Below are 27,620 nucleotides of genomic sequence, written 5' to 3'. Positions count from 1 at the left end.
AAATTGCCGCGTTGGCACTTTGCAATAAATAAGTGGGTTTTGAGTTGCGATTTGGGCACTCGGTCTCAAAAAGGTTCGCCATCACTGTTGTATGAAGATAGGTTTTGTGGAGAAAGGGAGAGATACCAGAACTTCCTTCATGTTGGCACACAGTCATCTGAAGCACAATCTGTTCACCAATCGGCTGTAAATTTTACAGGGCAATTCATTTCTTGCAAAGCTGCCCATTTGCGACCAACGGCAGTTTGAAATCAGATCGTCAAAGTGGCTGCCGAAGAACTGAACGGTAACAGCAGATATTCCAAATAATGATGGAAGACAGAAATTATGATCACCCTAACTTCTCACAATCACAACAGGCAGAGGGGAAATGTGATGGCATTTCAAAACTGACTTCCATAGATATTACTCTTCTTACTAAATACTGTTGCTTTGCTCTCTTTGAGTTCCCTGAATTAACCAACGGGGACATTTGTTATAAAACAGAATATCTGCTGCTCAGTAAACAAGAGAAGCTAAACACCATGGCCCATAGGTAATTTGAGTTTCTGGAATACTTCCTGGTTACATTGTAGCAGGAGCCGCGTGGTGTAGTGGTTCAGTGCTTGCATTGCCATTCACATGGTCAGGAGTTCGAGCCCCCCGTGGGTCAGATATCCTGGCAGCTGGCTCATGGTCAACTCAGCCATCCATCCATTCCTTGGTCGGTAAATGAGTACCTAGCTCATAGCTAGGGGGTAAAGAATAGCTGGGGAAAGCAATGGCAAACTACCCCACAAAAAAAACAGCTTGCCTATGAAATCACTGCTTGCAGTGGTACCCCAGGGTTGGACACGACTGAAGGGGAAACTTTACCTTTTTACATTGTAGCATGTTCATTGTCTTCTGTCACCGCACGTGGGTTATGTTCGTTGCTTTCTCCTCCACTGTCTGAGTTGAGCTCCTGCATCCATGCGGCAGGGGTACAGTAGGTGTTGCCACAGTAGGTGTTGCCATCCGTACCACTGACAGCCAGGAAGAAACCAAGCCCTGGTCATCACTGAGTGTGCAGCTGTGGTGAGTGTGTCCAATGAGAAATGGGGAGCCCTGGGTTGGTCACCACCCAACTACGAAACTCATCAGGTTACCTTGGGCCAGTTATACTCTCTCTCTCTCGGCCTGTGTCCGACACCTTGTGTGTCTTAAGAGCAACCATGTTTTCTAGGCTTGAAACAAAAGCCTGAATCGTCCAGACTAGCCCAGGCTTTCTAGAGTTTGGAAGCTAAGCAGGGTCAGCCCTGGTCAATTCTTCATGGATGACCACAAAGGAAGTCTGGGGCTGCTTTATTATTATGTTAGGCTCGAAACAAAGAGTGGTCAAAATTTTGTTTGAATGTTCGGTGCTCTTCAGGTGTCAAAGAGAGCCAGCGTGGTGTAGTGTTTAAGAGCAGGTGCACTCTAATCTGGAGAACTGGGTTTGATTCCCTGCTCTGACACTTGAGCTGTGGAGGTTTATCTGGGGAACCAGATTAGCCTGTGCACTCCAACACATGCCAGCTGGGTGACCTTGGGCTAGTCCCAGTTCTTCGGAGCTCTCTCAACCCCACCCATCTCACAGGGTGTTTGGTGGGGGTGGGGGAAGGGAAAGGAAAGGAAGTGGAAGCCCCTTTGAGTCTGCTTAGAGGGGAGAAAGGGGGGACATCCCTTCTTTGGCAAGTAACTGAGCCGCCCCCCCCTTTTTTTAAGGAAATAATCAAGATACTCTCTTTTCTGCCCAACTCTGCTTTGGGAGTTGATCATTTGATCTTGGCATCCTGTGGGATGGGGAATCATTGCCAGGTCCACATTTAATCGATCAGCACAGAAGATATGGGGAGGTCTCTTGTAGTGGCTGGACACTGTGAAGGACCATCTCCATCTCCCAACAATGTAAGTCGCAAGAGCAACAGTTTCAAGCCAGACGTGAAAAGGCCAACAGGCTCGGGGCTCGCTCCACCATCTGAGAGTCTCCGCCAAGGCCATTGACACTGAAAACATATGACGAAGCTATTAAAGGAATCGGGCTGTCTGCCCCTTTCTTCTCTCAAGAGGCACTTGTAATGGATGCTATTTTCTTTCCTCATTAATCATGGGATAGCGGTTGTTTAAGGAGGAGCCCTTCTCCAGTCCCCATCGTGGTAACTCAGGACAAAAACTCAGTAACATGTGAAACATTTGTTCTGCTAGCATCTTCCAAAGGAGAAAGATGTTTCACCAGACAGCCAAAAGAGTTCATTATAATTTCCAAGTGAACCAAACTGTAGGGCGATATGTGCTAAGTGGAAGTGACTTGCCTCTTAGTTTATGATTTGAATGCCAAATTTTGCCTGAGAAAGCAAAGCTGGAATCTCTCTCTCTCTCTCTCTCTCTCTCTCTCTCTCTCTCTCTCTCTCTCTCTGTGTGTGTGTGTGTGTGTGTGTGTGTGTGTGTGTGTGTGTGAGAGAGAGAGAGAGAGAGAGAGCGCAATAAGTTATTCCAGCCCTGAGGAAGAGTAATCTGCAAATTGGAAGGAACAGATGGGGAAGGCACAAGGATGTCTAAGTTTGAAAACATCTGTCAGCTGTATCACATGCCCAAATACAAAGCAGACTGGAAAGACGCATCGCTCAGTAAACAGCTTACAAGGAACTCAGAGCGGAGAAGAGTAAGAGGTGCCTCTTTTGATTAGCCTAATGAAACCTCCTCCATATGTTTCCATTCGTTGGCGAGGCCGTGGTGGTGTCAGTCACGCATCGCTTACTTACCCTTCCAGAAAATTAGATCTACACAATACCATGCGACTTGATGTGATGACTTGATGCTATGCCTAGTTCCTATTCTGTTTGTTTATTTGAAGTATTTATATCCCACTTCTCTGTCTAAATATTCATGAGGCAGCTTATCGAAATCAATATAATAATAAAAAGCAAAGAACAGTGTACAAGTTAAAAATATCAGCAACAAAACACGTCTCTTTAAAACAAGGTAAAATCATAAATAGCCTCTAACTTCAAAAAAATGTACAGAAAAGAAAAAGAAGAAGAGTTTGGATTTATATTCCACCTTTCTCCCCTATAAGGAGACTCAAGCCGGTTTACAAGCTCCTTTCTCCTCCTCTCCCCACAACAGATACCTTGTGAGGTAGGTGGGGCTGAGAGAGTCCTGAAGAACTGTGACTAGCCCAAGGTCACCCAGCAGGAATGTAGGAATGCAGAAACACATCTGGTTCACCAGGTAAGCCTCTGCCACTCAGGTGAAGGAGTGGGGAATCAAACCAGGTCCTCCAGATTAGAATCCGTCTGCTCTTAACCACTACACCACGCTGGCTCTCTAAAGCGACCAGTAACGGAATGGGTTAGCTTGCAAGAGAACTAAAGGACTTGAGAGAATAGAAAGATCTTTGACTGGTGACTAAAAGAATGCAGATTTGTTGCCAGACAGACTTCTGTGAAGAGGGGATTCCAGAGTGTAGGCACCACTACTGAGTAGACCCTGTTTGTTGCACTCTCACCTGGCCTCAGAATGTGAGGGCAGACAGAGAGGGGCTTCCGAAACTGGTCTCAGCTGGTGGACTGATATGTACAGGAGAGAGGATTCTTTAAAGTACTTAAGGTACTCATCTACCTGATTCAGGTGGAAAGGAGGCAAGCTGAGCGTAATCCTCATACTGATGAGATCTCAATGACAAACCTTTGGACCTCTCACAGCAGTTTTGTGTAAATGTAAACAATAGAGGGAACAAAAGACCAGTACACACCTGGAGGAACCAAAATTTCATCAGTTTCAAACAGTTGTCCCCAGCATCGCCATGCTGGTAGGGGCTGATGGGAATTGTAGTTCATGGACATCTGGAGAGCCGCAGGTTGCAGACCCCTGGCCCATGCGAAAGGGGCCATAGTGCTTTAACAATGCAGGCCTTTGACAGTATTGATCTGAACGTATTGGAAATCTGCATATGAATCTGAAAGTGCTTCCGTGTGGCATTTTGCAAGAACGTTGTTGTCCAGGGTTCTTCTCGTCTCCATTCAGACAACTGATTCCAGTTGTCCGTATTTCCGTTTGCATTTACTTTCAACTCGAACGTAGACATCTGCCATTTGAGAGGCAGCATGCCAGTTGCCAAAAGTTTCCATTGATAAAATAAGAGAGATGGCGTGTTAGCTTTTAATCAGTGGGATGATGAGTCCTTACATTATGCTGTCATCAGAAAAAATAATGGAGAGCTGTCACTAACTGAACGCTTTATTGTAAATGTATCTTCGCCTGAAACAACAAAGGGCAAAACTTGTTTCGCTTTGGTATGACAAGGCAGAGAAAAAAAATGTTCAAACAGTGCAGATAAAATTGACCCAGCTAGTTTTCCCTTCTGGGGAAAGAGGAAGCTATGGAGCCCTCTGATGATGTACGAAAGATTGCAAGATGAGAAATGCAGTAAGGAAGGGTGAAAAAGCTGATCGGATCCAACTCAGTGTGAACGCTAATGGTGTCTGAGACTGTCACCCACCCCCGAACTAAGGTTTCTGAGCAGCTTGATCGATGACACTACCATCCCCACAGAATGTGCAACATATGCTCTTTTATATAATATTTATGAATCTGAGGTATGGCTAATTGAAACCTTAAGGAGTACTGCCTGAAAACTTAGCTAGCCCTGCTGGCTCCCAAAGACTGGGCCATACAAGTTTCACAGGGCAATCCCAGGCAGAGCTGCACCATTCTCAGTTGGTTGAAGTCCATTGGCTTAGAAGGGTGTTGCTCTGTTTTAGGACTTCACTGTTGAGTAGTGGCTCAGAAATCAGAAGTAATGGAAAGATCCTCCTCCTAAAAGAGTGGAGGGGAGGGGCTATTCTGCTTCCCATTTCAGACTAGTTCATGAATGTCAAATCATTTAGACCTAATTCACACTGTGGCTGAGAGAGCCTGAATCATTTGAAACAGCCTGTGGGCTGGTGCCTTGGACACCCCCCCCCCCCCCATGCAACTATAGACTCTCTTTGCATGCAGTTTCCACAACTTGAGGTCCACCCCTGTGCATCCCCTATACAGGTAATTAGTGGCAGAAGGTTGATTATGGGCGATTCTGCACACGAGTAAAATAAGAGTTCACCCAGTTCCACTGAAGGAAGGGAGAATTACTAACTTAGAGTCAGAAGCCATTGTTGTTCCCCTCACTGCAACCAAAGCTTCTGGATGCCAGGTCGGAGGGCGGAATCATCCTGTGCCTTTTCGCCGCTCCTTTCTGATTGGCTACTGTTCTACGGCCATGTTCCATCTATCCCCACTACCACGTTATCAAAAAATCTGCCACAGGAATGGAGGAGGACGAAGCGTAGCGAGGTTTTGATTGGCCGCTTTCCCCATTGATATGCGGAAATTGTGCACCGTTTGTGCAACCAGCCATCGCTTCGAATGCAAGAAAGAAGAGGAAAAAATTAGGCGCGATTTTCGCCGCGGCAGTTCTCCAGCTGGACGCATGCCCAAAACACTCAGCTGTGATTGGCTGAATGGGGGACTCCTAGCACCAGAGATTCCGCACTTTACTGGAATTGAGCTGTTCGAGCGTGGTTCCCTGAAAAAGTAGTAGTTCCCAACTGGAGTCGGAAATTTGACCGTTACACGGGGCAAAGCTGGTACAAAACCACGTCGATCCCAGTGCTTGTGTGGAGCACTTAGGTCGAACGCAGCTCGAACTTAGGTCGATAACGCAAGTGTGGAATCGATCTATGAGAGGTGCCCACCCTGCACCACTAAGAGATGTTTGGCACTGATTCTGATAATGTGAGAGATAATGTGTGTGGATTGAAGGTGGGGCTGGAGGAGGAGGAGGAGGAGGAGGAGAGTTGTTGTTGTTGTTGTTGTTGTTTGGATTTGAGCCCCCCTCCTCTCCTGTAAAGAGACTCAAAGGGGCTTACAATCTCCTTACCTTCCCCCCCACAACAATGACCCTGTGAGGTTGGTGGGGCTGAGAGAGCTCCAAAGAACTGTGACTAGCCCAAGGTCACCCAGCTGGCATGTGTTGGAGTGCGTAAACTAATCTGGTTCACTAGATAAGCCTCCACAGCTAAAGTGGCAGAGCAGGGAATCAGATTAGAGTGCACCTGCGCTTAACCACCACACCACGCTGGCTCTCAGCCATCTGAAGGTATCTCAAACAGTGGGTTTTTATAATGTATCCAGACTCTGGCACATACTTTCTAAGGTCTTTCCTAGCTCTGTTCCCTATGATACTTTTATCTGGTGATGTAAGGGACTAACTTTGAACTTTCTTGGTAAAAAGAACGTTCATATTCAACTGGGCTATGGGCTGTCCTTTGGCTCGCAGAACTGGCCCATGGGAACCCTTTCTGCAGCACTCCAGTGTATCTATAGTTCCTTTTTGAGCTGAGCCAATATGTATAATGAAGCCTGCTGGATCACACAGTAACATCTGCATCATTTTGTGTCCCATTTATTCTGTTGCTGTTAAATTGACATGCAGAATTACTAGGCAGTTAGGTAGCTGACGTTTTAGGAGGTTTTGTATCCACGGTATAGAATTGTGAAGCATTATCAACCCAACCCAACTAGATTTTTTTTTTATTCAGCGCAGTGTAAACCTGGATTTAAAACACAGTAAAGTAGTTTGGGAGCATTAAATTCTAAACTGAAATAATTGGGCTGTAATTGTAATATAAAATATAAGATTAACAGACTACCAAAGAAGCCCAGCCTGAATTCTAGTTGGCTGCATTATGGAGGGAATTCCTGTTTTTCTGTAGGCTTTTTGTGTTTTGTGGGGCGGTGGTTTTTTTTCCTGCAGATTCAGTATTTTTTGCTAATGACTTCTAGCTATAGTTTGACCGTATTATAATGCTTTGATTTGTTTATTAGAGAAAAAAAAGAGAGATTTCTTTTCTCCATGACAAGCAAACACCCTGTTGTCCATTCAAGAGTGAAGACTCAAGCCGTCAGTCCCTGCATCAGCCTCTTATGATAAGGATGTACAGTGAACAGTTTTGTTTCCATCACGCTTTCCCCCACTTATTCACTGCTTGAAAGTGAGGATCCTTCAGCAGCTGCACAAAGCTCAGATGGGCACTGCAGTGGCAGGCCGGCTCCTAGGCCACCCTACGGCCACAGCGCCCATCAAAACTACCCCCCAGCCCCTCCCCACAGCCTCCCTGAAGGCCGCTTCCTGCCCTCCCAAGGCCCTCAGATGGGTGCCCGTCTGAGGGCCTGGGGAGGGCAGGAGGCAGCCTGCAGGGAGGCTGGGAAGGGCTCTCGGGGGCGGCTCTGACAGGCACCGTGGCAGCAGGCCCAGGAGCCAGCCTGCTCCTGAGCCAGGTCAGCACAGGGGAGGAGAGGGGCGATTTTGTGCCCCCCCCCATTTCACCTGGGGTCATTCGACTCCCCCTGTTCCCGTTGCAGATACGCCACTGCTTGGTGGTGTGGATATTTGAATGCAGATCCTAACCGCTGTGCCACGCTAGTCCACTTCGTCTGGCTACGGCTATATTAGTTGTGCTCCTGGTAAAAGCCTGAGCTGGGCACCATGAACAGATTTCCATCTTGGTGCCCCATAAGACATTGATGGTTGTTTTTCTTAATTTTCTAGATTTTGGGGGGATGTGGTTCACAGCTCATTTATGCAATGTCAGTTTTTATCTGTATGCTCAAGTCCTTCGTTGTCTTCCACTTACTGTCTTGAAGGGAAACTCTACTTGCATTCCACAGTGTAGTTCTAATGTTGAAGCTTCTAGTAATTTGGGGTTGATTTCCTTGTTCTGAGTGATTTGCAGGGCTTGGATTATCTTTTTCATTTAGTGAAACATGTTGTTTGACTCATTCCTGGGCAGTTATTACAGTCTGGCTCGCAACGCGTGTCAGTCCTCTGGGGACTCGGCCCTCTGCTCCTCATTGGCCTCGAAGAAGTAATTGAATGATTTTCCACATTTGCTCGGTGTTTGATATTGGGGTGGAAAACTTTTTTGTTTTTTGTTCTGCAGCTGTGGGTTACACTTTTCATGGTAACATTATATAAAGAGCAGCACGCCAGTGCACTTGGACGCCATTTGGTTTTCGTGCTTGGGACATTGTAGCTCTGGAGGTTCTGCTCATTTTGGTTTTCTGAGTGAGCTGGATCCAAAGGTTGTTTTTAGTTCATGGACGCTTCCACTAGCAGAAGGTAATTTTCTGTCTGTCCCCTCTTGCTGCAACCACTGGACTCCCCAACAGAAACAGCATAAGGCACGGGTGGCCAACCTATGGTGCTCCAGATGTTCATGAACTACAATTCCCATCAGCCCCTGCCAGCATGGCCAACTGTAGTTGTAGTTCATGAACATCTGGAGCACCATAGGTTGGCCACCCCTGGCATAAGGAGTGAATTGGGGATCTGCAACGAAAGAGGTGAATTGGCAAATATCCTCCCAATGTCCAATGGTAGTAAATGACCTTTGGATGTAGCCTAATGGAGAGAATTCTACACTAATTGGCCATGGTGGCAGGGGCTGATGGGAATTGTAGTCCATGAACACCTGGAGAGCCGCAGGTTGCAGACCCCTGTTCTACACTGTTCTCATACTCCACTGAGCAAATGTTGACGCCCTTCCTCCAACTCCAGTATCTCTTTTGTCAGAGGAAGAGCCACAAAAGATGCAAGAAGGAAGCTGGAGGAAGCCTGGGAGTTTTGTAGTATTCCTTTTTTTAAAAAAAAAATAGTTGTGGCAGGTTGTGAAGAAATTTTCTGGTTAGCTTTTGGTTAAACCACAACCTCAATAAAGAACCTTTGAGGCCTTTTCATTAAACCACCCCAGGTAAGGGCGATGGAAGGCCCGAATAATCAGAACCGGTATGAAATTTGTTCTAGAATTCCAAATTAAAAAAAAAATACTGTTCTGTTTTCTAAAATGCACATCCCTAACGCTTAGTTTGCTTTGTGATACTTCAATTGTTTGAAGGTCAGCAGAAATTGATTCTAGCTAGCTGTGGAAGTCTGCTTTTGTAAATGCGTTTATGTGGCATATCAATGAAGCGACACGTGACTCTTCCTCTGCTTTCATTGATCGTATTATTTATTTCTTCATGGTTTCATTAATGAGCACCACACAATGATACTTCCAGGCTCATGGAGTGGACAGCTACTAAGAAAATACTTTGTTCTGAAGTTTTCTTTTTTTTTTTTAACAGAAGTTGACAAAATTGTCCAAGTGGGACGAGGAGAATGACTTGCTGGTAATAACCAGTAAGGTGCCCATAGTGTGTTCTGAGCTACGTTCCAAGTGTACATTAAAATAGATATAATATTGAGAGAGGGGGCTTGCCTTTTCCCACCTACCAAAATAATTAAGATGTACTGTCTCCACACCCTAACCTCAAGGGATTACCGGACTGCAGGCATCGAGCAGACAGCAACAAAGCATTTATTGCTCCAAAAGTTAGTCAGTTTTGTTAGAATACTGAAGGTTTCAATATTACACATTGTGGTCTAAGCCACTGAGTCAGCAACACTTAAAGATCACAAGATAAAGTGGACTATTTCCCCAGGTGTTTCTAGGTTGCATTGTCTTGTGGTTCTCAACCTTCCTAATGCCGCGACCCTTTAATACAGTTCCTCATGTTGTGATGACCCCCAACCCTAACATTTATCCATTTTACAGATGGAGAACACTGATGCATAGAGTCTTAGGTGACCCCTGTGAAAGGGTCGTTCGACCCCCACAGGTTGAGAACCGCTGGTCTTGATGGTGATTGGCTCAGAGTCCAGAAGCAGAGGCGTAGCAACGGGGGAAAGCACCCTGTGCACTGTTGCATCCTCTGCCCCGCCCCGGAACGCCCTCGCCACACCCCCACAGAGGCGCGTGCCTGGTGCATCACGCTCCCCCCTGCCCCCTTGGACCTACACCTCTGTCCAGAAGCCCAGTAAAGGGTGGAGGTGAAACAGTTGTGTTGAGGTGTTGGTGCAGAGAGACATTTTTGCTAAGCCCTGTGTGTACCTTACTTTTGGAAAAAGGAGATAATTGCCTTCCTGTTTATTTTGGAACCATCCGTGTCTGTGTGATTATTTACGGACCTCTGAAGCGGTTTTCTGGTGGCAACTGGGCATTCCTATGCGTATTTGCTACTGACAAGCTTGTGTACATTATAAAAGCTCCAAGGCATAATTGTTTGTTAAAATTCATTCTCACAGCAGAATCATCACTTTGTTTCTCTCGTAAGTGGGAGAAGGCATGGAACGCTGTATGCAAAGAAAATCATCACATCTATGTTTTAACGTTTATGCCTGTTTTCGTTTTGCAGGATAAGCTGCAGGTAGTTGCACTTGGAAGTCAAAACAAGTAATAAGAGTGGGGTATCCAGTGGTGGAATTCAGCAGAACTGGGTGTTAAAATGGTGCTTGTAAACAACCAGTTGTTGAATTATTTGAATCCCACCACTGGGGGTATCTATATTTCAGAGATGCATTTGTGTTAGAATAAGTGATGTAGTTAGAATGTTTGTGCTGTATTGAGAGTAGCTTCCACATATGTATACTTATTATCTTTTCTCCTGTATCTTTTTGTTGTTGATGTTTTCTCATTATGTTTTGTGAAAAATTAATAAATGTTATTCAAAGGAGACTGGCTTCCATGATCCTTGCAGAAAGGTTTGTATGTTTTGGACTAGTGATTAGTATCAAATACCAGGCAAAATATACTAGTCTTGGACTTTCAGACATTTTCTTGTCTTTTAGATGATGTCGATCCTTATGAATACCATAATTTTTGAAGACTGCAAAAACCAGTGGTCTGTGTCGAGACCTCTCCTAGGCCTCATACTCCTCAATGAGAAAGTAAGTACTCCTGGATAATAATTGCCGGCTAGATTTAAAGTGGTTAGAATTTCTTTGTACTGTTATTATTAGATTTGAATTGATAAGCTACCCAGGCAAACCAACCTCAGAAGCTACGCGGGATCAGGTTAGTACTTGGATAGGAGATTGTCAAGGAAGTTGAGGTTTGCTATGGAGAGGCAGGCAGTGGCAAACCACCTCAGTTCATATTTTGCCTTGAAAACCCTCTAGGGTTGCCTTATGTATGTTGGCTGCAGCTTCCCACTACCACCAATTGGTAGGCAGTGTTGTTATTCAGTTATTGAGGAGAACTGGGTTTCAAGGGACAAGAAAGAAAGCACCTCTTGCATGAATTGAATTGAAACTGAAATTTTTATTTGTACTCCATTTCCCCTGGCAAACTTGGCTCGGGGTGGCTTACATCAAGTTTACAATATGCACCAGTCAAAGATCTTTCTATTCTCTCAAGTCCTTTAGTTCTCTTGCAAGCTAACCCATTCCGTTACTGGTCACTTTAGAGAGCCAGTATGGCGTAGTGGTTAAGAGCAGGCGGATTCTAATCTGGAGGACCTGGTTTGATTCCCCACTCCTTCACCTGAGTGGCAGAGGCTTACCTGGTGAACCAGATGTGTTTCTGCATTCCTACATTCCTGCTGGGTGACCTTGGGCTAGTCACAGTTCTCTCAGGACTCTCTCAGCCCCACCTACCTCACAAGGTGTCTGTTGTGGGGAGAGGAAGGGAAAGGAGCTTGTAAGCGACCTTGAGTCTCCTTATAGGAGAGAAAGGTGGGGTATAAATCCAATCTCTTCTTCTTCTTCTTCTTCTTCTTCTTCTTCTTCTTCCACAGATGGGTATAGTAGACTCTTATATACAATTTTTTTCTAATTTAGCTCCCTTGGGGTGAAAAATTGCTTGTTGCTGGAACTTCTAACTCTTTCAAAAAATGAACCAAACTGGGGGGAGAGGAGAGGTCCATCTGGGTGCAATCGGAAGAGTTGTGTACAAGTTGTAAAGAGAGATTATCCCAAGTGGCTGCAGAGCTGGAGGGGAGGCAAGCTCGTCATTTGACTTCTATTGTTTGCAGTCCTCGCAGTGTTTTATTTATTAACGTATTTGATTTATTATAGTCCACCTTTCTTGCTGAGACCCTAGGTAGATGGAAACTCGATACTATGCAGTTGGTGCTGGAAATGTATATTGTGAATTTGCAACTCCTAGTATACTACTGTACTGTGCACTGGTTTGCTCGACTGAGCTTTCCATATATTTTTTTAAAGTTACATATGTGAAAAGGTTTTTGGGAAAATCAAGAATATGTTGGGTTTCTTTTTATATACATAACAAAGTTTATTAGTTATTAATCTCTAATTGCAACGGCATTTACAATTGAAGAAAAATACAAACAAGAAAGAAAAAAAGAAAGAAAAAACAAACTTCCAACTAGCACCACATAAAGCAGTTTGATCTCTAAATCTTATCAAAATAGACTTCTTTATAGATCATAATATAATAACATCTCAGTCATTACAAAAAAATGGAATTCATTGCTTTTGGTCTATAATTTCAAATGTTTTGGCGTGGCGGAAAAAACGAATCATCTGATTATCACAGTCTGGATTGTTAGTTAGATCTAAAGGGAAGAAAAGAAATATATAGATATTAAGAGTTTTCAGATTTGAATCCATATATTAAAAAATATATTTATATATATTTCACCCCACCCCGCCCCCACCCCGCACACACACTGTTGGGTCCATATATATCCTTGTGTTGTAGATAGAAAGCTTCCAGAAGTTTTAAGCCATACGTGGGAAGAGAGGGGGGATTGGAAAAAACACAGATATATATGCAATATTTTCCTTTTTTAAATCAAACCTGAACTCGTTTACCTACTTTAAAAGCATAAAAAGAATAACTTGTAACTTAGCATGTATAATAGTACAGTTTGGCGTACTGAAGAAATTGAAAAGTTTAAATGTCTGTGTTTTCTATAAGCAAAGAAAGAGTGAGCTGCAAACTGCACACGATTCTACTTTAGCACATATATCTTAGGTTTTGACATGAGAAGGGTATGGGGAGTTGAAAACAGAAAACTTGCATTTAGTCATAAGCAAGAAACTGTTTTCTAGCGCTGTACTGTCACAAAAGAACTAGGAGCACGTTTGGGTAGTGATTTAAGCTTAACGTTGAAAACACGGAACTATTTGATAATATCGAAAAGGAAACAAGTGGTGGACAAGATTACTCATATTTAGTCATATTTACACAGCAACCTTGAAAATATGTTCAGTGTGTTTGCACGCTATATACACAGAAATTCACTAATGCCATGGAAAGAGTCAGCAGGGTATAGTGGTTAAGAGCGGTGGATACTAATCTGGAGAACCGGGTCCAATTCCCCATGCCTTTACATGAAGCCTGCTGGGTGACCTTGGGCCAGTCACAGTTCTCCCAGAACTCTCTCAGCACATGCAGAGTCAAGCAATGGAAAACCACCTCCAGATGTCTCTTGCCTCGAAAACCCTACGCGGTCAGCATGTCAACTGTAACTTGAGGGCCCACACACATGCATGCAATGATAGCATAGATCATCTTACAGAAAAGTCTTCACGGTACCCATTTTGAGTGAGTGAAAACTTGTCTTAAAAGACTTTTCATTCATTTTAAAGGAAAAGATCATATTTCTATTAGAAAATATTTTTTTAAAATTCACAGTACAATCCTATTGGGAGGGTGAAGCAAATACTGGAGGTGGCACGAGTCTGCTCTGATGCGTTGTCCACTTCCACTGGCGCAGGGGCTGATGCGTTGCCCACCTCCACTGGCGCACTGGCAAAGGGGGCAAGGGCACTGGCAGTCAGCCACCCCTCAGCTCCATGGCAGTGAAATAAGAACATAAGAACTAGCCTGCTGGATCAGACCAGAGTCCATCTAGTCCAGCACTCTGCTACTCGCAGTGGCCCACCAGGTGCCTTTGGGAGCTCACATGCAGGATGTGAAAGCAATGGCCTTCTGCTGCTGCTGCTCCTGAGCACCTGGTCTGCTAAGGCATTTGCAATCTCAGATCCAAGAGGATCAAGATTGGTAGCCATAGATCGACTTCTCCATAAATTGTCCAAGCCTTTTTTAAAGCTATCCAGGTTAATGGCCATCACTGCACCTGGAATTGGTAGGCAGCATATTCCAAACACCAATCACACGTTGCGTGAAGAAGTGTTTCCTTTTATTAGTCCTAATTCTTCCCCCCAGCATTTTCAATGGATGCCCCCTGGTTCTAGTATTGTGAGAAAGAGAGAAAAATTTCTCTGTGTCAACATTTTCTACCCCATGCATAATTTTATAGACTGCAATCATATCCCCCCTCAGACGTCTCCTCTCCAAACTAAAGAGTCCCAAACGCTGCAGCCTCTCCTCATAAGGAAGGTGCTCCAATCCTTCAATCATCCTCGTTGCCCTTCTCTGCACTTTCTCTATCTCTTCGAGTATCCCTTTTTTTGAGATGTGGCGACCAGAACTGAACACAGTACTCCAAGTGCGGTCGCACCACGGCTTTATATAAGGGCATGACAATCCTTGCAGTTTTATTCTCAATTCCTTTCCTAATGATCCCCAGCATAGAGTTTGCCTTTTTCACAGAAGTCAGGGCCACTGCGGAGCTATGCTGGTATCTGATTGAACGCCAGTACTGGAAGAGTGGTAGGCGAAGTGAGGGGTAGCGGACTGGAGATATTTCCCAGGGTGGGAACAGCTTTGCACGGGTAAAAATTGTACACTATGGCCCGGAACTCATACTTCCTTTTAGCCCTACGGGGAGCTTTCTGGTTGCAGGGTTTGTTTGTTGGGGGGGGTTCTGCCTCCCCACAACACCAGAAAGCCCTCTGGAGGGGGTGGGGTGACAGCAACACTGTCCCCAGCCTCCTCAAGCTGTGGATTGGGCTGCCCAGAAAACATCTCAAAAAATGTTTTCCTTGTTTTTTCCCATCTTTTTTTCTAGACCTTCATATCTCTACCAGTGGCAGTGTTTAACCGTTCATTTAGTAAACTTGCATGCCACTTTATTATAAAACAGTACCAGCGTGCCAGTAAAGTATTAGCCCATTAAGACCAGGTCACTAAAAATGTCCCAGTACATAAAAGCAGCACAACGTACGCCAAGCAGCCTTGCAAGAGAAATCAAGTAGATATAATGGAGCTGGTTGCATACGGAGGTATAAAGTCAACAGTCTCTAGTAGTGTCATTAAAAGCTTCATGACAGACATGGGCAAATATGTCTGAACCATAGGACTTAATCTTTACAAAGCTATTGAGAAACCATTCAGACCTTTCAGTCATATGTCATTTGAAGTGGCATTCTTAATGGTAATAACATCTGTGAGACGTCTGAGGGAATGGATGGCTGTAAGGAGTGGCCTCAAATGGGAACAAAGTGGTTGTCAGGCCTTGTCCTCGTTTCCTGCCACAGGTACTTCCCCATCCCATGTCACCCAACCAGTTACCCTTCCTGTCTTTCTTTGCTGATTTGCAGTCTGATGCAGGGCAAACATTACATATATTCGATGTCAAGAGAGCAGTCTCCCTCCATGCTGATAAAGGATAATATCCATAACTCATCAGTTAGCAGGCTGCAAGAATTAAGAAAGCTGCCTCCTCCTGCCCTTTCAGTCCTTGCTATGGGTAAATTCATTATGGGCTGTCTGAAGGAGATCTGTATCCACAGCTGGAACATCCTACTTCATGGTCAGGCCAAAGTGGCCAATTGGCCATTGAACCATACATTCACAAACCATATCTGTAGACCTTCGCATTATATGCCAATTCGCCATTAAACCATACATTCACAAGCCAGTGTAGACCTTCACATTACATGCCAATTGGCCACTAAACCATACATTCAAAGACCACCATGCTGTAGACCTTCAAATTATATGCCAATTGGCCATTAAGTCATACATTCAAAGAACACCATGATGTAGACCTTCACATTTCACCACACGTCAAAGTTAGTCTAGCAACATTGTACAGCGCTTTATCCCATAGTCTTGTTGATACACCTCTCAGTAAGGGTTCCCCAATGTGGAACTGTAGAAAAACCTTAAGAGGAAAAAAAAACCCTGCTTATCTGTGTATGTTATTCTTTAGTGTGTTCCTGCTTCTCTAGCTTTCCTACCATCATGTCACATTAGTTTGGAGCTGAGCAACAATAGACATCATCTACCCTCAGCATAATGCAGCATAAAAACACCTGAACGAAGCAGGCAAGCGTTCACACTTCCAGTAGAACTTCTGAGAATATTTCATAATATTGCCCTCCACGAACACTGCCCTGACCCTGATGCCCAGGCAAGCCTAATCTCATTAGATTTTGGAGGCTAAGAAGGATTAGCCCTGGTTAGTACTTGGATGGGAGACCTCCAAGGAAGTCCAGGGCTTCTACACCGAGGCAGGCAATGGCAAACTACTTCTGTTCACCTCTTGCCTTGAAAATCATACAGGGTCGCCATAGGTTGACTGCGACTTGACAGCACCTTCTACCCTCACCACGAGCACGATCCCAAAAATGTGGCTGCCCTCATACTCATTCGAAGAACAGGATACCAATTCTAACGCCTTCAGGTTGCCAGAGGATTATTGGGTTTTCCAAACAAGTCATCTTTGCAGGATCTGCAGTTATGCAAACTTGGGTCTGTGGGATTTGGGGCCGGGGTCAAGAACTCTGCTGCAAATGGAAGCTATTTCTGTGAAGCCGTGCGAGCCTACCCGAACACATGCAAGCTAGCTGCTGATGTGAAGGGATTGTTCCTGAAGATATTGACCTGTAGCGTTCCTCATACTTCAGCATGAGTCCTAACTTTATTCCAAATGCGTTTATCTCCTGGGCAGTCACAAGTGGCAGTGCATTACTGCTTTGGAGAATGAATTGTCTATACAATAAGATGGTGCTGGGGAAAGAAATAAGAACACCAAGATTAGCAGCAGCTGCATACATTAAAATTCAAACTGAAATCCCAGCCCTGGTAGGAAACTAATAGAAGAAGAAAATATATCAAGTATAGAAGCGCAGCCCCATCATTCACCTGTGCTGAAGGATCTAATTTTAACTATATCCAATAGCACTGTCATTCATCTTCTTGGTGTATTATTGTGATTTAAATCCAAGCTCCATACGAGGAGCAGTTCTTTTAAAATGATTGAGAGGGAATAAGGGCAAATTCAGTGTTTAGAAAAAGTTTATGACATCACAATATTATCCTTTACAGATGGAAGCAATATTTCCTACTTTGGGAGGAAAACTAATCATTTTCTATCTGCCCTGAGTCACTGCATCATTATAAAAGGCGGAAATGAGTCGTCTCGTGCATTCCCAGCCTTGTTCTCGGCAACATTTTTGTTTAGCCAATGTCTCTGATTTATGGCATTAAATATTAGCCTGACTCCATATTAATTACGTGGTTTTGATTTTAGTAGCTTTAGTGTAAGGAGGAATTAAATATTTCACAAGGAGATATAGCTAGGCAATCATGAATAGTAAGAAATATGAGAGGAGCCCGGTTTTCTCTCTTCTGGAACGATGTTGCATTCTAATGATCGCAGCGCTCAGTTAGTGTGTAGATTGTGCATATGCGCCGCTATTTATCAGCAGGTCCTCTATGGGCCCAGTCACTTTGGGCTGATCTGAATTAAGGAAGCTGCGGGTGTATCCGTGCATGTTTTCAATCTGTTTATTGAAGAATGTCTTGATGTACAAGATAACAACAAATATTCTGAACGCCTCAGCTACCCATAACATTAGATGCTACCAGATGTAAATAATAGGTAATATGGTAATGAGATTAGATCAGTGGTGGGATCCAAAATTTTTAGTAACAGGTTCCCATGGTGGTGGGATTCAAACTGTGGCGTAGCGCCAATGGGGCTGGGTGGGGGCCACGACAGAGGGGAGGCGTGGCTGGGGCATTCCCTAGGCAGAAGGGCATAGGAAGGAAGCGCAGCTTGGCTCTGCGCCGAGTCCTTGGCAGAGAAGCAGATCTGCATGCAGGCGCAGGCTGCCGCGCACGCCGGTGCACCTCCTGCTAGACTGCTTCAAGTTCTGCGCGCTACTGCTGAGAGGAGGGGCGTAGCGAGAGGCAAAATCAACGTGGCAAAATCCACCCAATTAAGTAAGCCTCTACAGAAGCACACACAAATAATTAGTAACCTACTCTCGGGAACCTGTGAGAACCTGCTGGATCCCACCTCTGGCCAGGACCATCCCATACATGCAGCTTTCCCTACTGTAACAACTGAAAAATGTGGTCCTAGGTTCCGATTTGTTGCTCAGAATATCCAGCTGTATACAGTATGACATTTGAGGTCCCGTTACATGTCTATTTGGATTTCCAGAAAGATTTGACAAATGCCTTCACTAAAGACTTCTGAGAGAGACTTCTGAGAAAACTTTGAAATCATGGGATAAGAGGTCAAGTCCTCTTGTACATTGGAAACTGACTAAAAACAGGAAGCAGAAAGTGGGAATAAAGGGTTAATTCTTGCAATGGGGAGATGAGAGCAGCGGGGTTCCTCAGTGTTCTGTATTGGGACTGGTGCTTTTCGGTTTGTTCATAAATGACTTAGAATGAATAGTCAGGTGGCCACGTTTGCAGATGACATGAAATTAAAACAAAAAAATGGATTGCAAAGAACTCCAGCAGGATCTTTTCCAACTGGGAGAATGGGCATTAAAATGGCAAATAAGGTTCCATGTGAACAAGTATAAAGTGATGCATATTGGGGCAAATAATCCCAATTTCACATGTATACTGAGCTGGTAGCATCAGACCAAGAAAGGGACCTTGCGGTGGCAGTGGGTAGTTGGAGGAAAATGTCGAACCGGTCTACTGCTGCCGTGAAAAAGGCAAGTTCTCTGCCACAAGAGGTCATCACGGTCTCGACCCCAGAAGGCTTTAAAAGGGAAGTGGACAAATTCATGGAGGATTGGGCTATCAATGGCTGCTTATCATGATGGATATCTACTACCACCTGTCCCAGAGGAAATGTGTTTCCTTAAATCAGTTGCTGGGGAGTACGGGCAGGATGATGCTGTCACAGTGTTCCTGTTTTGGGGCTTCCTAGAGGCCACAGAGTGAACAGAATGCTGGCTGTGTGGGCCTTGAGTCTGATCCAACGTGGTTCTTCTCATGCTTGTCTTGTGTTGTCCCCTGAGAACATCTTAACATATTCATACAGTATATCTGAAGCTTTTATAAGCTCAGATGAACCTACCGTATTTCCCTGAAAATAAGACAGTGTCTTATATTAATTTTTGCTCCCAAAGATGTGCTATGTCTTATTTCCAGGGGATGTCTTATTTTTCTGTGTTCTGTTCGTCGGGCATGCTTCCAAACAAAAACTTTGCTACGTCTTACTTTCGGGGGAATGCCTTATATTTCGCACTTCAGCAAAACCTCTACTACGTCTTATTTTTCCGGGGATGTCTTATATTCAGGGAAACAGGGTAATCAGCCTTTGGGATGGTGCCAGGCTTTGAGTTTTCAGGAAGCCTTTTCTTCACGAAATAACGGCAAGGAAAAAAGACCATAAGCAGGTTCCTCCGTTAACTCTGAGTAGCAAATTACCAGTCCATTTTTCAACGATACTTAATTAGTCATCGTGACTTGTGTATTGCTCATGGTCTTCAAAAGTTCTGCTAACGGATCCACTGGGTCTTGCTTTATAGAAGCAGAACCTTATCGTAATGTTTCTAATTCATTGTCTACCTCTAGCGTCTTTGACCTCAATACAGAGACAATTAAGGTCAAACTAGACCTGGATGATATCATGGGGCTTAATTGCTCTTTTAAAAAAAATTGCTGCCCTGGATCTGAGCTGCAGGAGATGGGGGTGAATTAAAGGAAGTTGAATTAAAACCTTCCCAGTCCTGCATACTTTTGTTGATCTAAACTTGGGGCTCCATGCTGTTGTTAGGTGTTTAAAGATGGGGGGGAGGTATCTTCCATCTTATTTTTTAAACACTGCAACACCGGGGGGACCCCAACTTTAATTTGGAGAACAAGTTGTGTAAGCCATTCGTCCCTCCCTGTATTCCTCCTCCACAATCCAATCCAAATTGGGTTCCCGCCCAGTTGTAATTGCTGTTAAAAGGATATTGGGGAGATGATCACTGCTTCTCAGCATCTCATATGTTAGGGCTCTCAGGCACACTTAAGTTCCGCTCAACAGAATGTTTAGCTTCATTCAGTAAGGCTTAAAAACTCAGTTCTATCTCTCTGTATCCTGCCTTCTGGTTCATTAATCTCATTTGCTGTTGTTTAGTTACATGTTAGGAATAATGTGAAATTGTGGTTGTGTTATAGAAACTTGAAGTGACTCCCAGTCCTGAACTGGGTTGGAGAGAGCTGACAAGTATATTTTATCTGGACCTCTACTTTGGGGTGGGTGGGTGTAGAATGGTCTGTTTATGTCATTTCAGAATGATACATGAGTGCAATTCGGGGGGGGGGGGGGCAAGACAAGTTTGTATAGGAGCCCTCAACCTTTTTTAGTCTATGGGCACCAGGGGTGTACCACCCAGGGGGACACATGGGGTCAAATGTCCCTGGGCTGTGGCCATTTAGTCACATGAGGGGGCATCTCCCCCCACACCCTTCCTCCCTGAGTCCATACATTGACTTCAGTGACCTGGTGCAAAAAAAAATTAATTGGTTGTGGTGGGGGAGGGCGGCCACGCATATGGGGGGGGGCGTAAAACTCAGATTTTCCCTAGATACGCCTGTTATGGGCACATTTGGCAAAAGCCTTACCTGGCCCTCCCCACTCCCTAAAAACGTTTGGCTGACACCAAAAAAGGTATTGATGGATACCATGGCACCACACTGGGGACCCCCGGCATAGAATATGGTGCTGGGGCCGTGGCCCTAAAATGAGATCATCCTGAACTCCCATTTCAAGGAGTGGATATTCCTAATGCCAAAACCATGTATGTTCATGGCCAGAGTTTGTTATCCTACTGTTGCAAACTGGATGGGATCTAACATTTTTATTCCGGCTATTTTTCTTGTGATTGTTTCAGTACTTCAGTGAATTGAGAGCCAGCTTAATCAACAGCCAGCCTGCTGATAAACAAGAAGTCCTTCAGCAATGCTTTCGGAACCTGATGGACGGCATAGAACAGAACCTTCTGGTGAAGAACCGAGACAGGTGGGTCCAGCATGAAAGATGGAACCAGGAGTGGGGAGATAAAAACCCACCACTGATAAAAAAACAGCCTTGAAATACAGACCTTTCCAGAAGACTGTTTTACACCCAGTGGGTTGGATCCTATAGATCCATTCCGTAGATCCTACAGTAGGGAAGGAGAAGGTACTCAAGCTCTTGAATCCGTGGCCGTCTCCCTCCACCAGAGGCAAGCAACCTCCACTAGCAGAAACAGATTTTACAAGTTGGAATTCAACGTGTGCACAATTATTGTTTATTTTGTCCCCTGTTTTGTGCTACATGTTTGTACTCTGCAAGGCACCACCCATGTCTTTTTATACAAAGAGAAGTTATGTCTAATCACTGTTGTGTAGCGTCCCAGGGATGCACACTAGTTTTGCTATCCTCTGGCATTTCAGACATCACTAGATGTTGGTCGCTTGCCAGTCTGCTATAGCAAAACAGGTCTCTTGATATGCTGGACTGAGATCCACCTGGTGCTAAGTCTAGAAAAGTCATAGGGCAGGTAATGAGAGTCTAAAGGTTAGAACAAGCTTTGTATTTTGTGAAGCGAATCAACACTGACTTGTGGTTATGACCCATCTCTTTATTTATAAGAACATAAGAACAAGCCAGCTGGATCAGACCAGAGTCCATCTAGTCCAGCTCTCTGCTACTCGCAGTGGCCCACCAGGTGCCTTTGGGAGCTTACATGCAGGATGTGAAAGCAATGGCCTGCTGCGGCTGTTGTTCCCGAGCACCTGGTCTGTTAAGGCATTTGCAGTCTCAGATCAAAGAGGATCAAGATTGGTAGCCATAAATCGACTTCTCCTCCATAAATCTATCCAAGCCCCTTTTAAAACTATCCAGGTTACTGGCCATCACCACCTCGTGTGGCAGCATATTCCAAACACCAATTACACGTTGCATGAAGAAGTGTTTCCTTTTATTAGTCCTAATTCTTCCCCCCAGCATTTTCAATGAATGCCCCCTCGTTCTAGTATTGTGAGATTCAGTCTGAGATAAACTTTTACTTGGGGTTGGTTCCAGTGTCAAATTTTCCACCACAAGTGGAAATGTTTACAGAAAACGTTCTAGTAGAGAAGGGGAAAGGTATCTTGTTTGTCATTCTAGCCTAAGCTTCTCCGTGCATATTTTCTACCACTGGGGAAAAACCAGACCTCAGAGTCACTGCGCAGGGCAAGTTCTTATGTTACAGAAGAGTCATGGTTTCTGCCTTCAGGTGGTGGCCTTACATGCCAGTCTGGGATCTCACAAATGGAGAGTTGGTCATACGGCCACTTCCCACATCAGCATTCCCTGCAGCCGTGTCACATAAGCTTGAAAGGCGGTGTGACCCTCCCATCTTTCCCTGTAGCACATCAAGGGTGCTTTTCCTATTTGTCCCCTCTTCTGTGAGAGGCTTTGCTCATCTCATCAGCCACCGCTGTTGCTACAGTAGAAGAAATGGGGTGAGATGACTATAGGGGAAACAGCAGCACAGGAGGTTGTCTGGTGGGGCTCCACTAAGCAAACGTTGCTAGACAAAAAAGGAGTTCCTTTGCCCGTTACACCAGGCAAGCATCAACTGACTGTTGCAGCTGCCCCAGGGAACCTGCTTCAGCCTTTCTTGTGGTGTCTGCAACAGAGGTGGAGCGCTCACGGGGACATGTGGGGTCACATGTCACTGGGTGCATGCCAGCAGGTCACGTGAGGGGGGCAGAGGATTGCCCCCCACACCCTTCCCCTTGGCCCTGCCCCACCAGGCTGCTCCTTCAGCCAGCGGAGCCTCCACCCACCAAAGGAGCAACCAGGCGGGGCCGAGGGGCACCCAGCGGCGGCCCAATCAGGCTGCTCCTTTGGCTGGCAGAGGAGCGATAGGGCGGGACTAAGGGGTGCCCGGCGACAGCCCAGCCAGGCTGCTCCTGCCGTCTAAGGTAAGTGGGGGGCACCCGAAGCAGGTGTTGCCCCAGGCACCATTTTCCCACCTTACACCTCTGACCTGCAAGGTGGCCAATCCTATGGTGCACCATTCTCATACACCGTTTACACAGAGACTGCCTTCCATTCCTGTACCTGCCAGTGAGCAGAGGAAATCATCAGAGATTCTTTGTGCACCTGCCACGTTCTGAAAGGAGGTGGATGAACATCAGAGGGTGGAGCCTTTCCAGGGGCAGCACTGGAACTCTGCCAAATCTGGATTCTTTTCAGCGCCAAGCCAAGAAATTTTAAAAGCCTTTTAGGAACCCCCCCCCCCCTGCAGTTGGTCATAGCTGTCTCATTCCCTGGTTGTTGCTTTAGATTAGATGCCAGCAGGGGCTGATGGCGATTGTAGTCCATGAACATCTGGAGTGCCAGACTTTGGCTCCCCTGCTTTAGACTGTGCTTCTAATTCTTTTTAACAACGTTCTCGCAGTGTTTAAGGTCTTTCCCTGATTTGATCTGGTTTGTTTTATCGTGGCCACTTTGTCTCTGTTTTACCATTTTTATTATGTTGGGAGCTGTCTTCGACATAGATAGTTGGGATATAAATATTTTAAAGGAATAGAGTGGATTAATAAACACTTGGAATGGTTTTCCTCATGTCAGCACAGCTGTCTGAAAATAAAAGGCGTCTTTTATTCTGAAAATGATGAATTTATTCTGAAAATAAAAGGCACAGAAAATACTGCCCTAGCCATCTGATAACCTACTCCAATGGAGCACCTTGCTTCACGATAACGGCCTCCATATGGAGCAACCTGTATTGCATAGTTTAAATAGATGTGATTAATACAGCTTAATTATTTTTCACCATAGGCTATAATAACTTAATTGTAAACAATTGACACACACGTCGCAACATCCCATATTCATCCCATGATCCACAAAAATCTAAGGGGAGGCACACTGTAAACATTAAACACAGATTGAAAAAGAAGAAGAAGAAGCAATTGCAGAAGGATTAACATAACCGGCATGTTATTTTTTCTGTACATCAGAAGCTTAGCTGCTGCTGTCAATTAGCACATCTTTATATTAGATTATTGTTTCCTGGAGGAAACGGAACTATAGGAACCAAAAAATAAAATCAGTTTAGGCACTCTTCCTTGCGGTCTGTTGGTATTTTTGGAACATATATTTACAATCCTATGTATCCGGGAGCTCTATGTGTCAGGAAAATCGGCTGAGGGGGATTTTGGGCAGTCCGCTAATCCCAAACACTCACCATCCACACCCCAACTCATTTATTATTATTAGTCCTCTTTTTTTGTTCCCCTCTACCCTTCCAAATCAAACTCGCGGCTCTCCAGATGGTATGGATTACAGTTCCCATCATCCCCTGCCAGCATGGTGCTGGCAGGGGATTATGGGAACTGTAGTCGATACCATCTGAAGGGCCATGAGTTTGACACCTGTGATTTAGAGGAACAGCCAGGGGGACCGTTGGTAAGAAGAGGGATCTGTTTGGCTTAATGAACAGTATCAGGGTTGTAACTAAAACCACAGCGGCATCCACTATAAGCACACAGAGCTGGTCAGAGGAAGGGGCTTAAAACTTTGCTTGTAGTTTACAATCAGCACAATTTAAACTGGTAGAAAGCCAGATCCAATGTATAATTATGGCTATAGCTTTTTTTCTCCCTAAGGAGGGGGAGTTGAATGTATTGTCGAAGGCTTTCACGGCCGGAATCGCTGGGGTGTCGTGTGGTTTCCGGGCTGTATAGCCGTGTTCTAGTAATATTTTCTCCTGATCCTCTGAAGATGCCAGCCACAGTTGCAGGCGAAACATCAGGAGAAAATGCTACTAAAACACGGCCATACACCCCAGAAACCACACAACACCCGAGGGGAGTTGAGTTTAAAAGAATAATCGCACTTCAAAAGACATGTAATCATCCCATTGTTACTGGGGTTTTTTTTAAGTATTTTACTTCATTTATACTCTCTTTTTCTTCCCAGTAGTGACCCAAAGTCACTTACATTGTCCCCTTTTCCATTGTCCCCTTTTTCCATTTCCGTGGCTGAGTGGGAAACTGAACAGGATCATCCAGTCTATCACTCCAGCAATATACCACACTGGCTCTCTGGTTTTATGCGTTCTTTGTTTTGCAAAATGTTGGGGCCCAACCGTTGTAGGTTTGGGTAAGTGGTGTGCATGCACAGCTGCTCAAGGAGAGAAGGATTTAACCCTGCAACCATCCTTGCTATCACTAACCGAAACCGGGCTGCCCATGCTCCTACAGCGGAACCTCGGTTTTCATTGCCTTCGGTTTTCATCGATTTTTTCAGTGAAAAATTTGTCTCGGCTTTCATCGATTTCCTTCGGTTTTCATTGATTTGCAGTAAGGTGCAGGGGTTTGTGGAGAAAAATCACCCGCACAAAGCTGTTGCAGGCCGTGTCTGCAACTTGTTTAATGACAATGCCCTGCCCCATTTCAGACAAATCTTAAAGAGGCGTCAGAAACAGACCTCTTTGGACAGCTTTCTGGTGCGACATGGGTCCACTGGCTCTGAAGCTGGTCCTGGTGTTATTGTTTGTTACTGTTTTCAGCATTAAACACTATGTTTATTCAACAAAAATGTGTTTTTGGTAGGTTTTTTGGAGTGCATAGAACAGATTAATTGGATTTACATTGATTCCTGTGGAAAAGTTTGCCTCGGTTTTCATCAGTTTCGGTTTTCACCGATTCTTTTCAGATGGATTACCAATGAAAACCGAGGCTCCACTGTATTAAATATTTTGAAAGGAAAAATATTTTAAAGGAAATAACATTAAAAAAAAAACCCTGTTGTGTCTTTCCCGTCCCCCACCCCCCACCGCCTGAATTTTGCTAACAACTGTGTAGGGAGTCAGATTCCAGTGAGCAAAACCAAGTGGTTAACTGCTCTCTCCTTCGCTGCTGAAGTCCAGATTACACAGGCATTGTACCTTTTACAGACGGTGTAACATAGATCTCAAATAATCCAACCGCAACAGCTAAGTAGTCGTACTTCTGAAAAAGCTCTTTGAGGGACTGTAAGATGAAATTCCAGTGCAATATTTGGTTTCATGCTTGAAAAGAGTACCCTTTTGTTTTACAGCTTGTTTTCTTGCTGTCACTTGACTAATATTTTATTTCGAAATCCTAGAAGCTTTGAGATATCAGAGTATACAGAAGCTTATTTTTACATATTACTTGTTAATTGTATTAACTGAAGGGGCAACTCTCTTGTCATTTGCAGATTCACACAGAACGTGTCAGTCTTCCGTCGAGATATAGCCGAAACCTTGCGCTGCGAAGGAGCCTCCGAACTGAGCAGCTTAGAAATGATGAGCTGATATTCATCCCAGAATGGCCGTGAATGACTTTGAAGGTCGGGTCACCGCACTATGCTGTTAGATAGAGTTTGACTTTCATAGAAAATATTTTTTTAAGTAACTTCTGCCTTTTTTTATAGCCCTGGCATAAATGTAAGAATTTGTAACACTAGGAACAATATCAAAAACAAACAGATGGGACATAAAGAACCATTTTGAACTTCCTTAGTCAAATCTCATTCCTTTTTCTCAAGTACACGATGCCGAAATAGTAGTTAACCAAAGAGTAAAATAAAAACTATTTTTTATCTGAAATCGTTTGAGGGATTGTTTGCTTCCACAATCATGCGAAAAAAACTGTTTCTTTTAAAATGTGATGTCCGACTGTTTCTGTCATATCTGCTTGATGGTCAGCCCCTCTACATGAAAAGGAGGCTTAATTTTTAAGCACCACGACTGTATATGCAGGCTTTGAAAGTCTTTCACCTTAATTGAGCAACAGAGGCGTGGGGGGGGGGGGGGAGGGCAGGCAACACCAGCTCCGCCGGCTGAAAGAACAGCCTGGCGAGGCTGGGCCGAGGGGAGGGCTGTGGGTGGTGATTCACCAGGGGCCATGGGACTCCACATGTCCCCATGAGTCAGGGGTAGGGAACCTGCGGCTCTCCAGATGTTCAGGAACTACAATTCCCATCAGCCCCTACCAGCATGGCCAATTGGCCATGCTGGTAGAGAAGGCTGATGAAAGTGGTCTCAGGCTATCTGGAAAGCAGCAGGTTACGCCTACCATGAAATCCACCTCTGCTGAGCAAAAACATCCACAGTCACGTGTTCCAAGTAACTCCACTTAAGAACGATGCATTCTTTGTCTATGGCCCTTCCCTCTTCTAGCCCCAAATAAGAGTTTGATCTGGGCATAGGATCCAAGGTTGAAAGGAATAAATAGATTCCAGGCTGCTTGGATACCTGCAGTTGTACGTCAGACGGAACTGGAGCTTGTTTCAAAACTGGAGTGCCTCATTTTGCCACGTGCAAGTGAGAAGCGAGAGGCGAAGCACGTAGGTAAAACAAGCCAGGTTTGCACACAACAAACCGTGGCTGATTTAGACCTCGTTGTGATGTCTGAATGCAGCCAAACTCTTCTCAGTTAAAGGAAATAGGATAAATACGCAGGAAGTGATAACGTTAGACATATTTTGTAGGGGACTTCTGTCTTTACTCGCTATATGAGCATTCATTGATAGTGCTTTGAAGTGCAATTCAGATTATTTAGTTACAGGGACTGCAGTTGTAAGTGTAAATGGTGTGTGGTTAGAAGCCAGGACATTTCTTAGCATGCTTG

General features: G+C 44.6%; 1 protein-coding gene across 3 annotated transcripts in view; it reads left to right on the top strand.

Moving 5' to 3' along the window:
* Positions 1-26,596, top strand: part of RANBP17 (RAN binding protein 17) — a 265,770-nt gene extending 239,174 nt beyond the window's left edge. For all 3 annotated transcript variants that reach the window (XM_048500116.1, XM_048500098.1, XM_048500108.1), the window contains 3 exons: positions 10,709-10,807; positions 20,876-21,003; positions 26,206-26,596. In XM_048500116.1, coding sequence (XP_048356073.1) covers positions 10,709-10,807; positions 20,876-21,003; positions 26,206-26,302 — 324 coding nt within the window. In that variant the 3' untranslated portion in view covers positions 26,303-26,596. The remainder of the gene's footprint in view (positions 1-10,708; positions 10,808-20,875; positions 21,004-26,205) is intronic.
* The last annotated feature ends 1,024 nt before the right edge of the window (positions 26,597-27,620 follow it).

The sequence above is a fragment of the Sphaerodactylus townsendi genome, linkage group LG01 (genome assembly GCF_021028975.2).
Source record: "Sphaerodactylus townsendi isolate TG3544 linkage group LG01, MPM_Stown_v2.3, whole genome shotgun sequence".
NCBI classification, from domain to species: Eukaryota; Metazoa; Chordata; class Lepidosauria; order Squamata; family Sphaerodactylidae; genus Sphaerodactylus; species Sphaerodactylus townsendi.
Note: the sequence above shows the minus strand (reverse complement) of the source record. Positions and strands in the feature narration are given on the sequence as shown.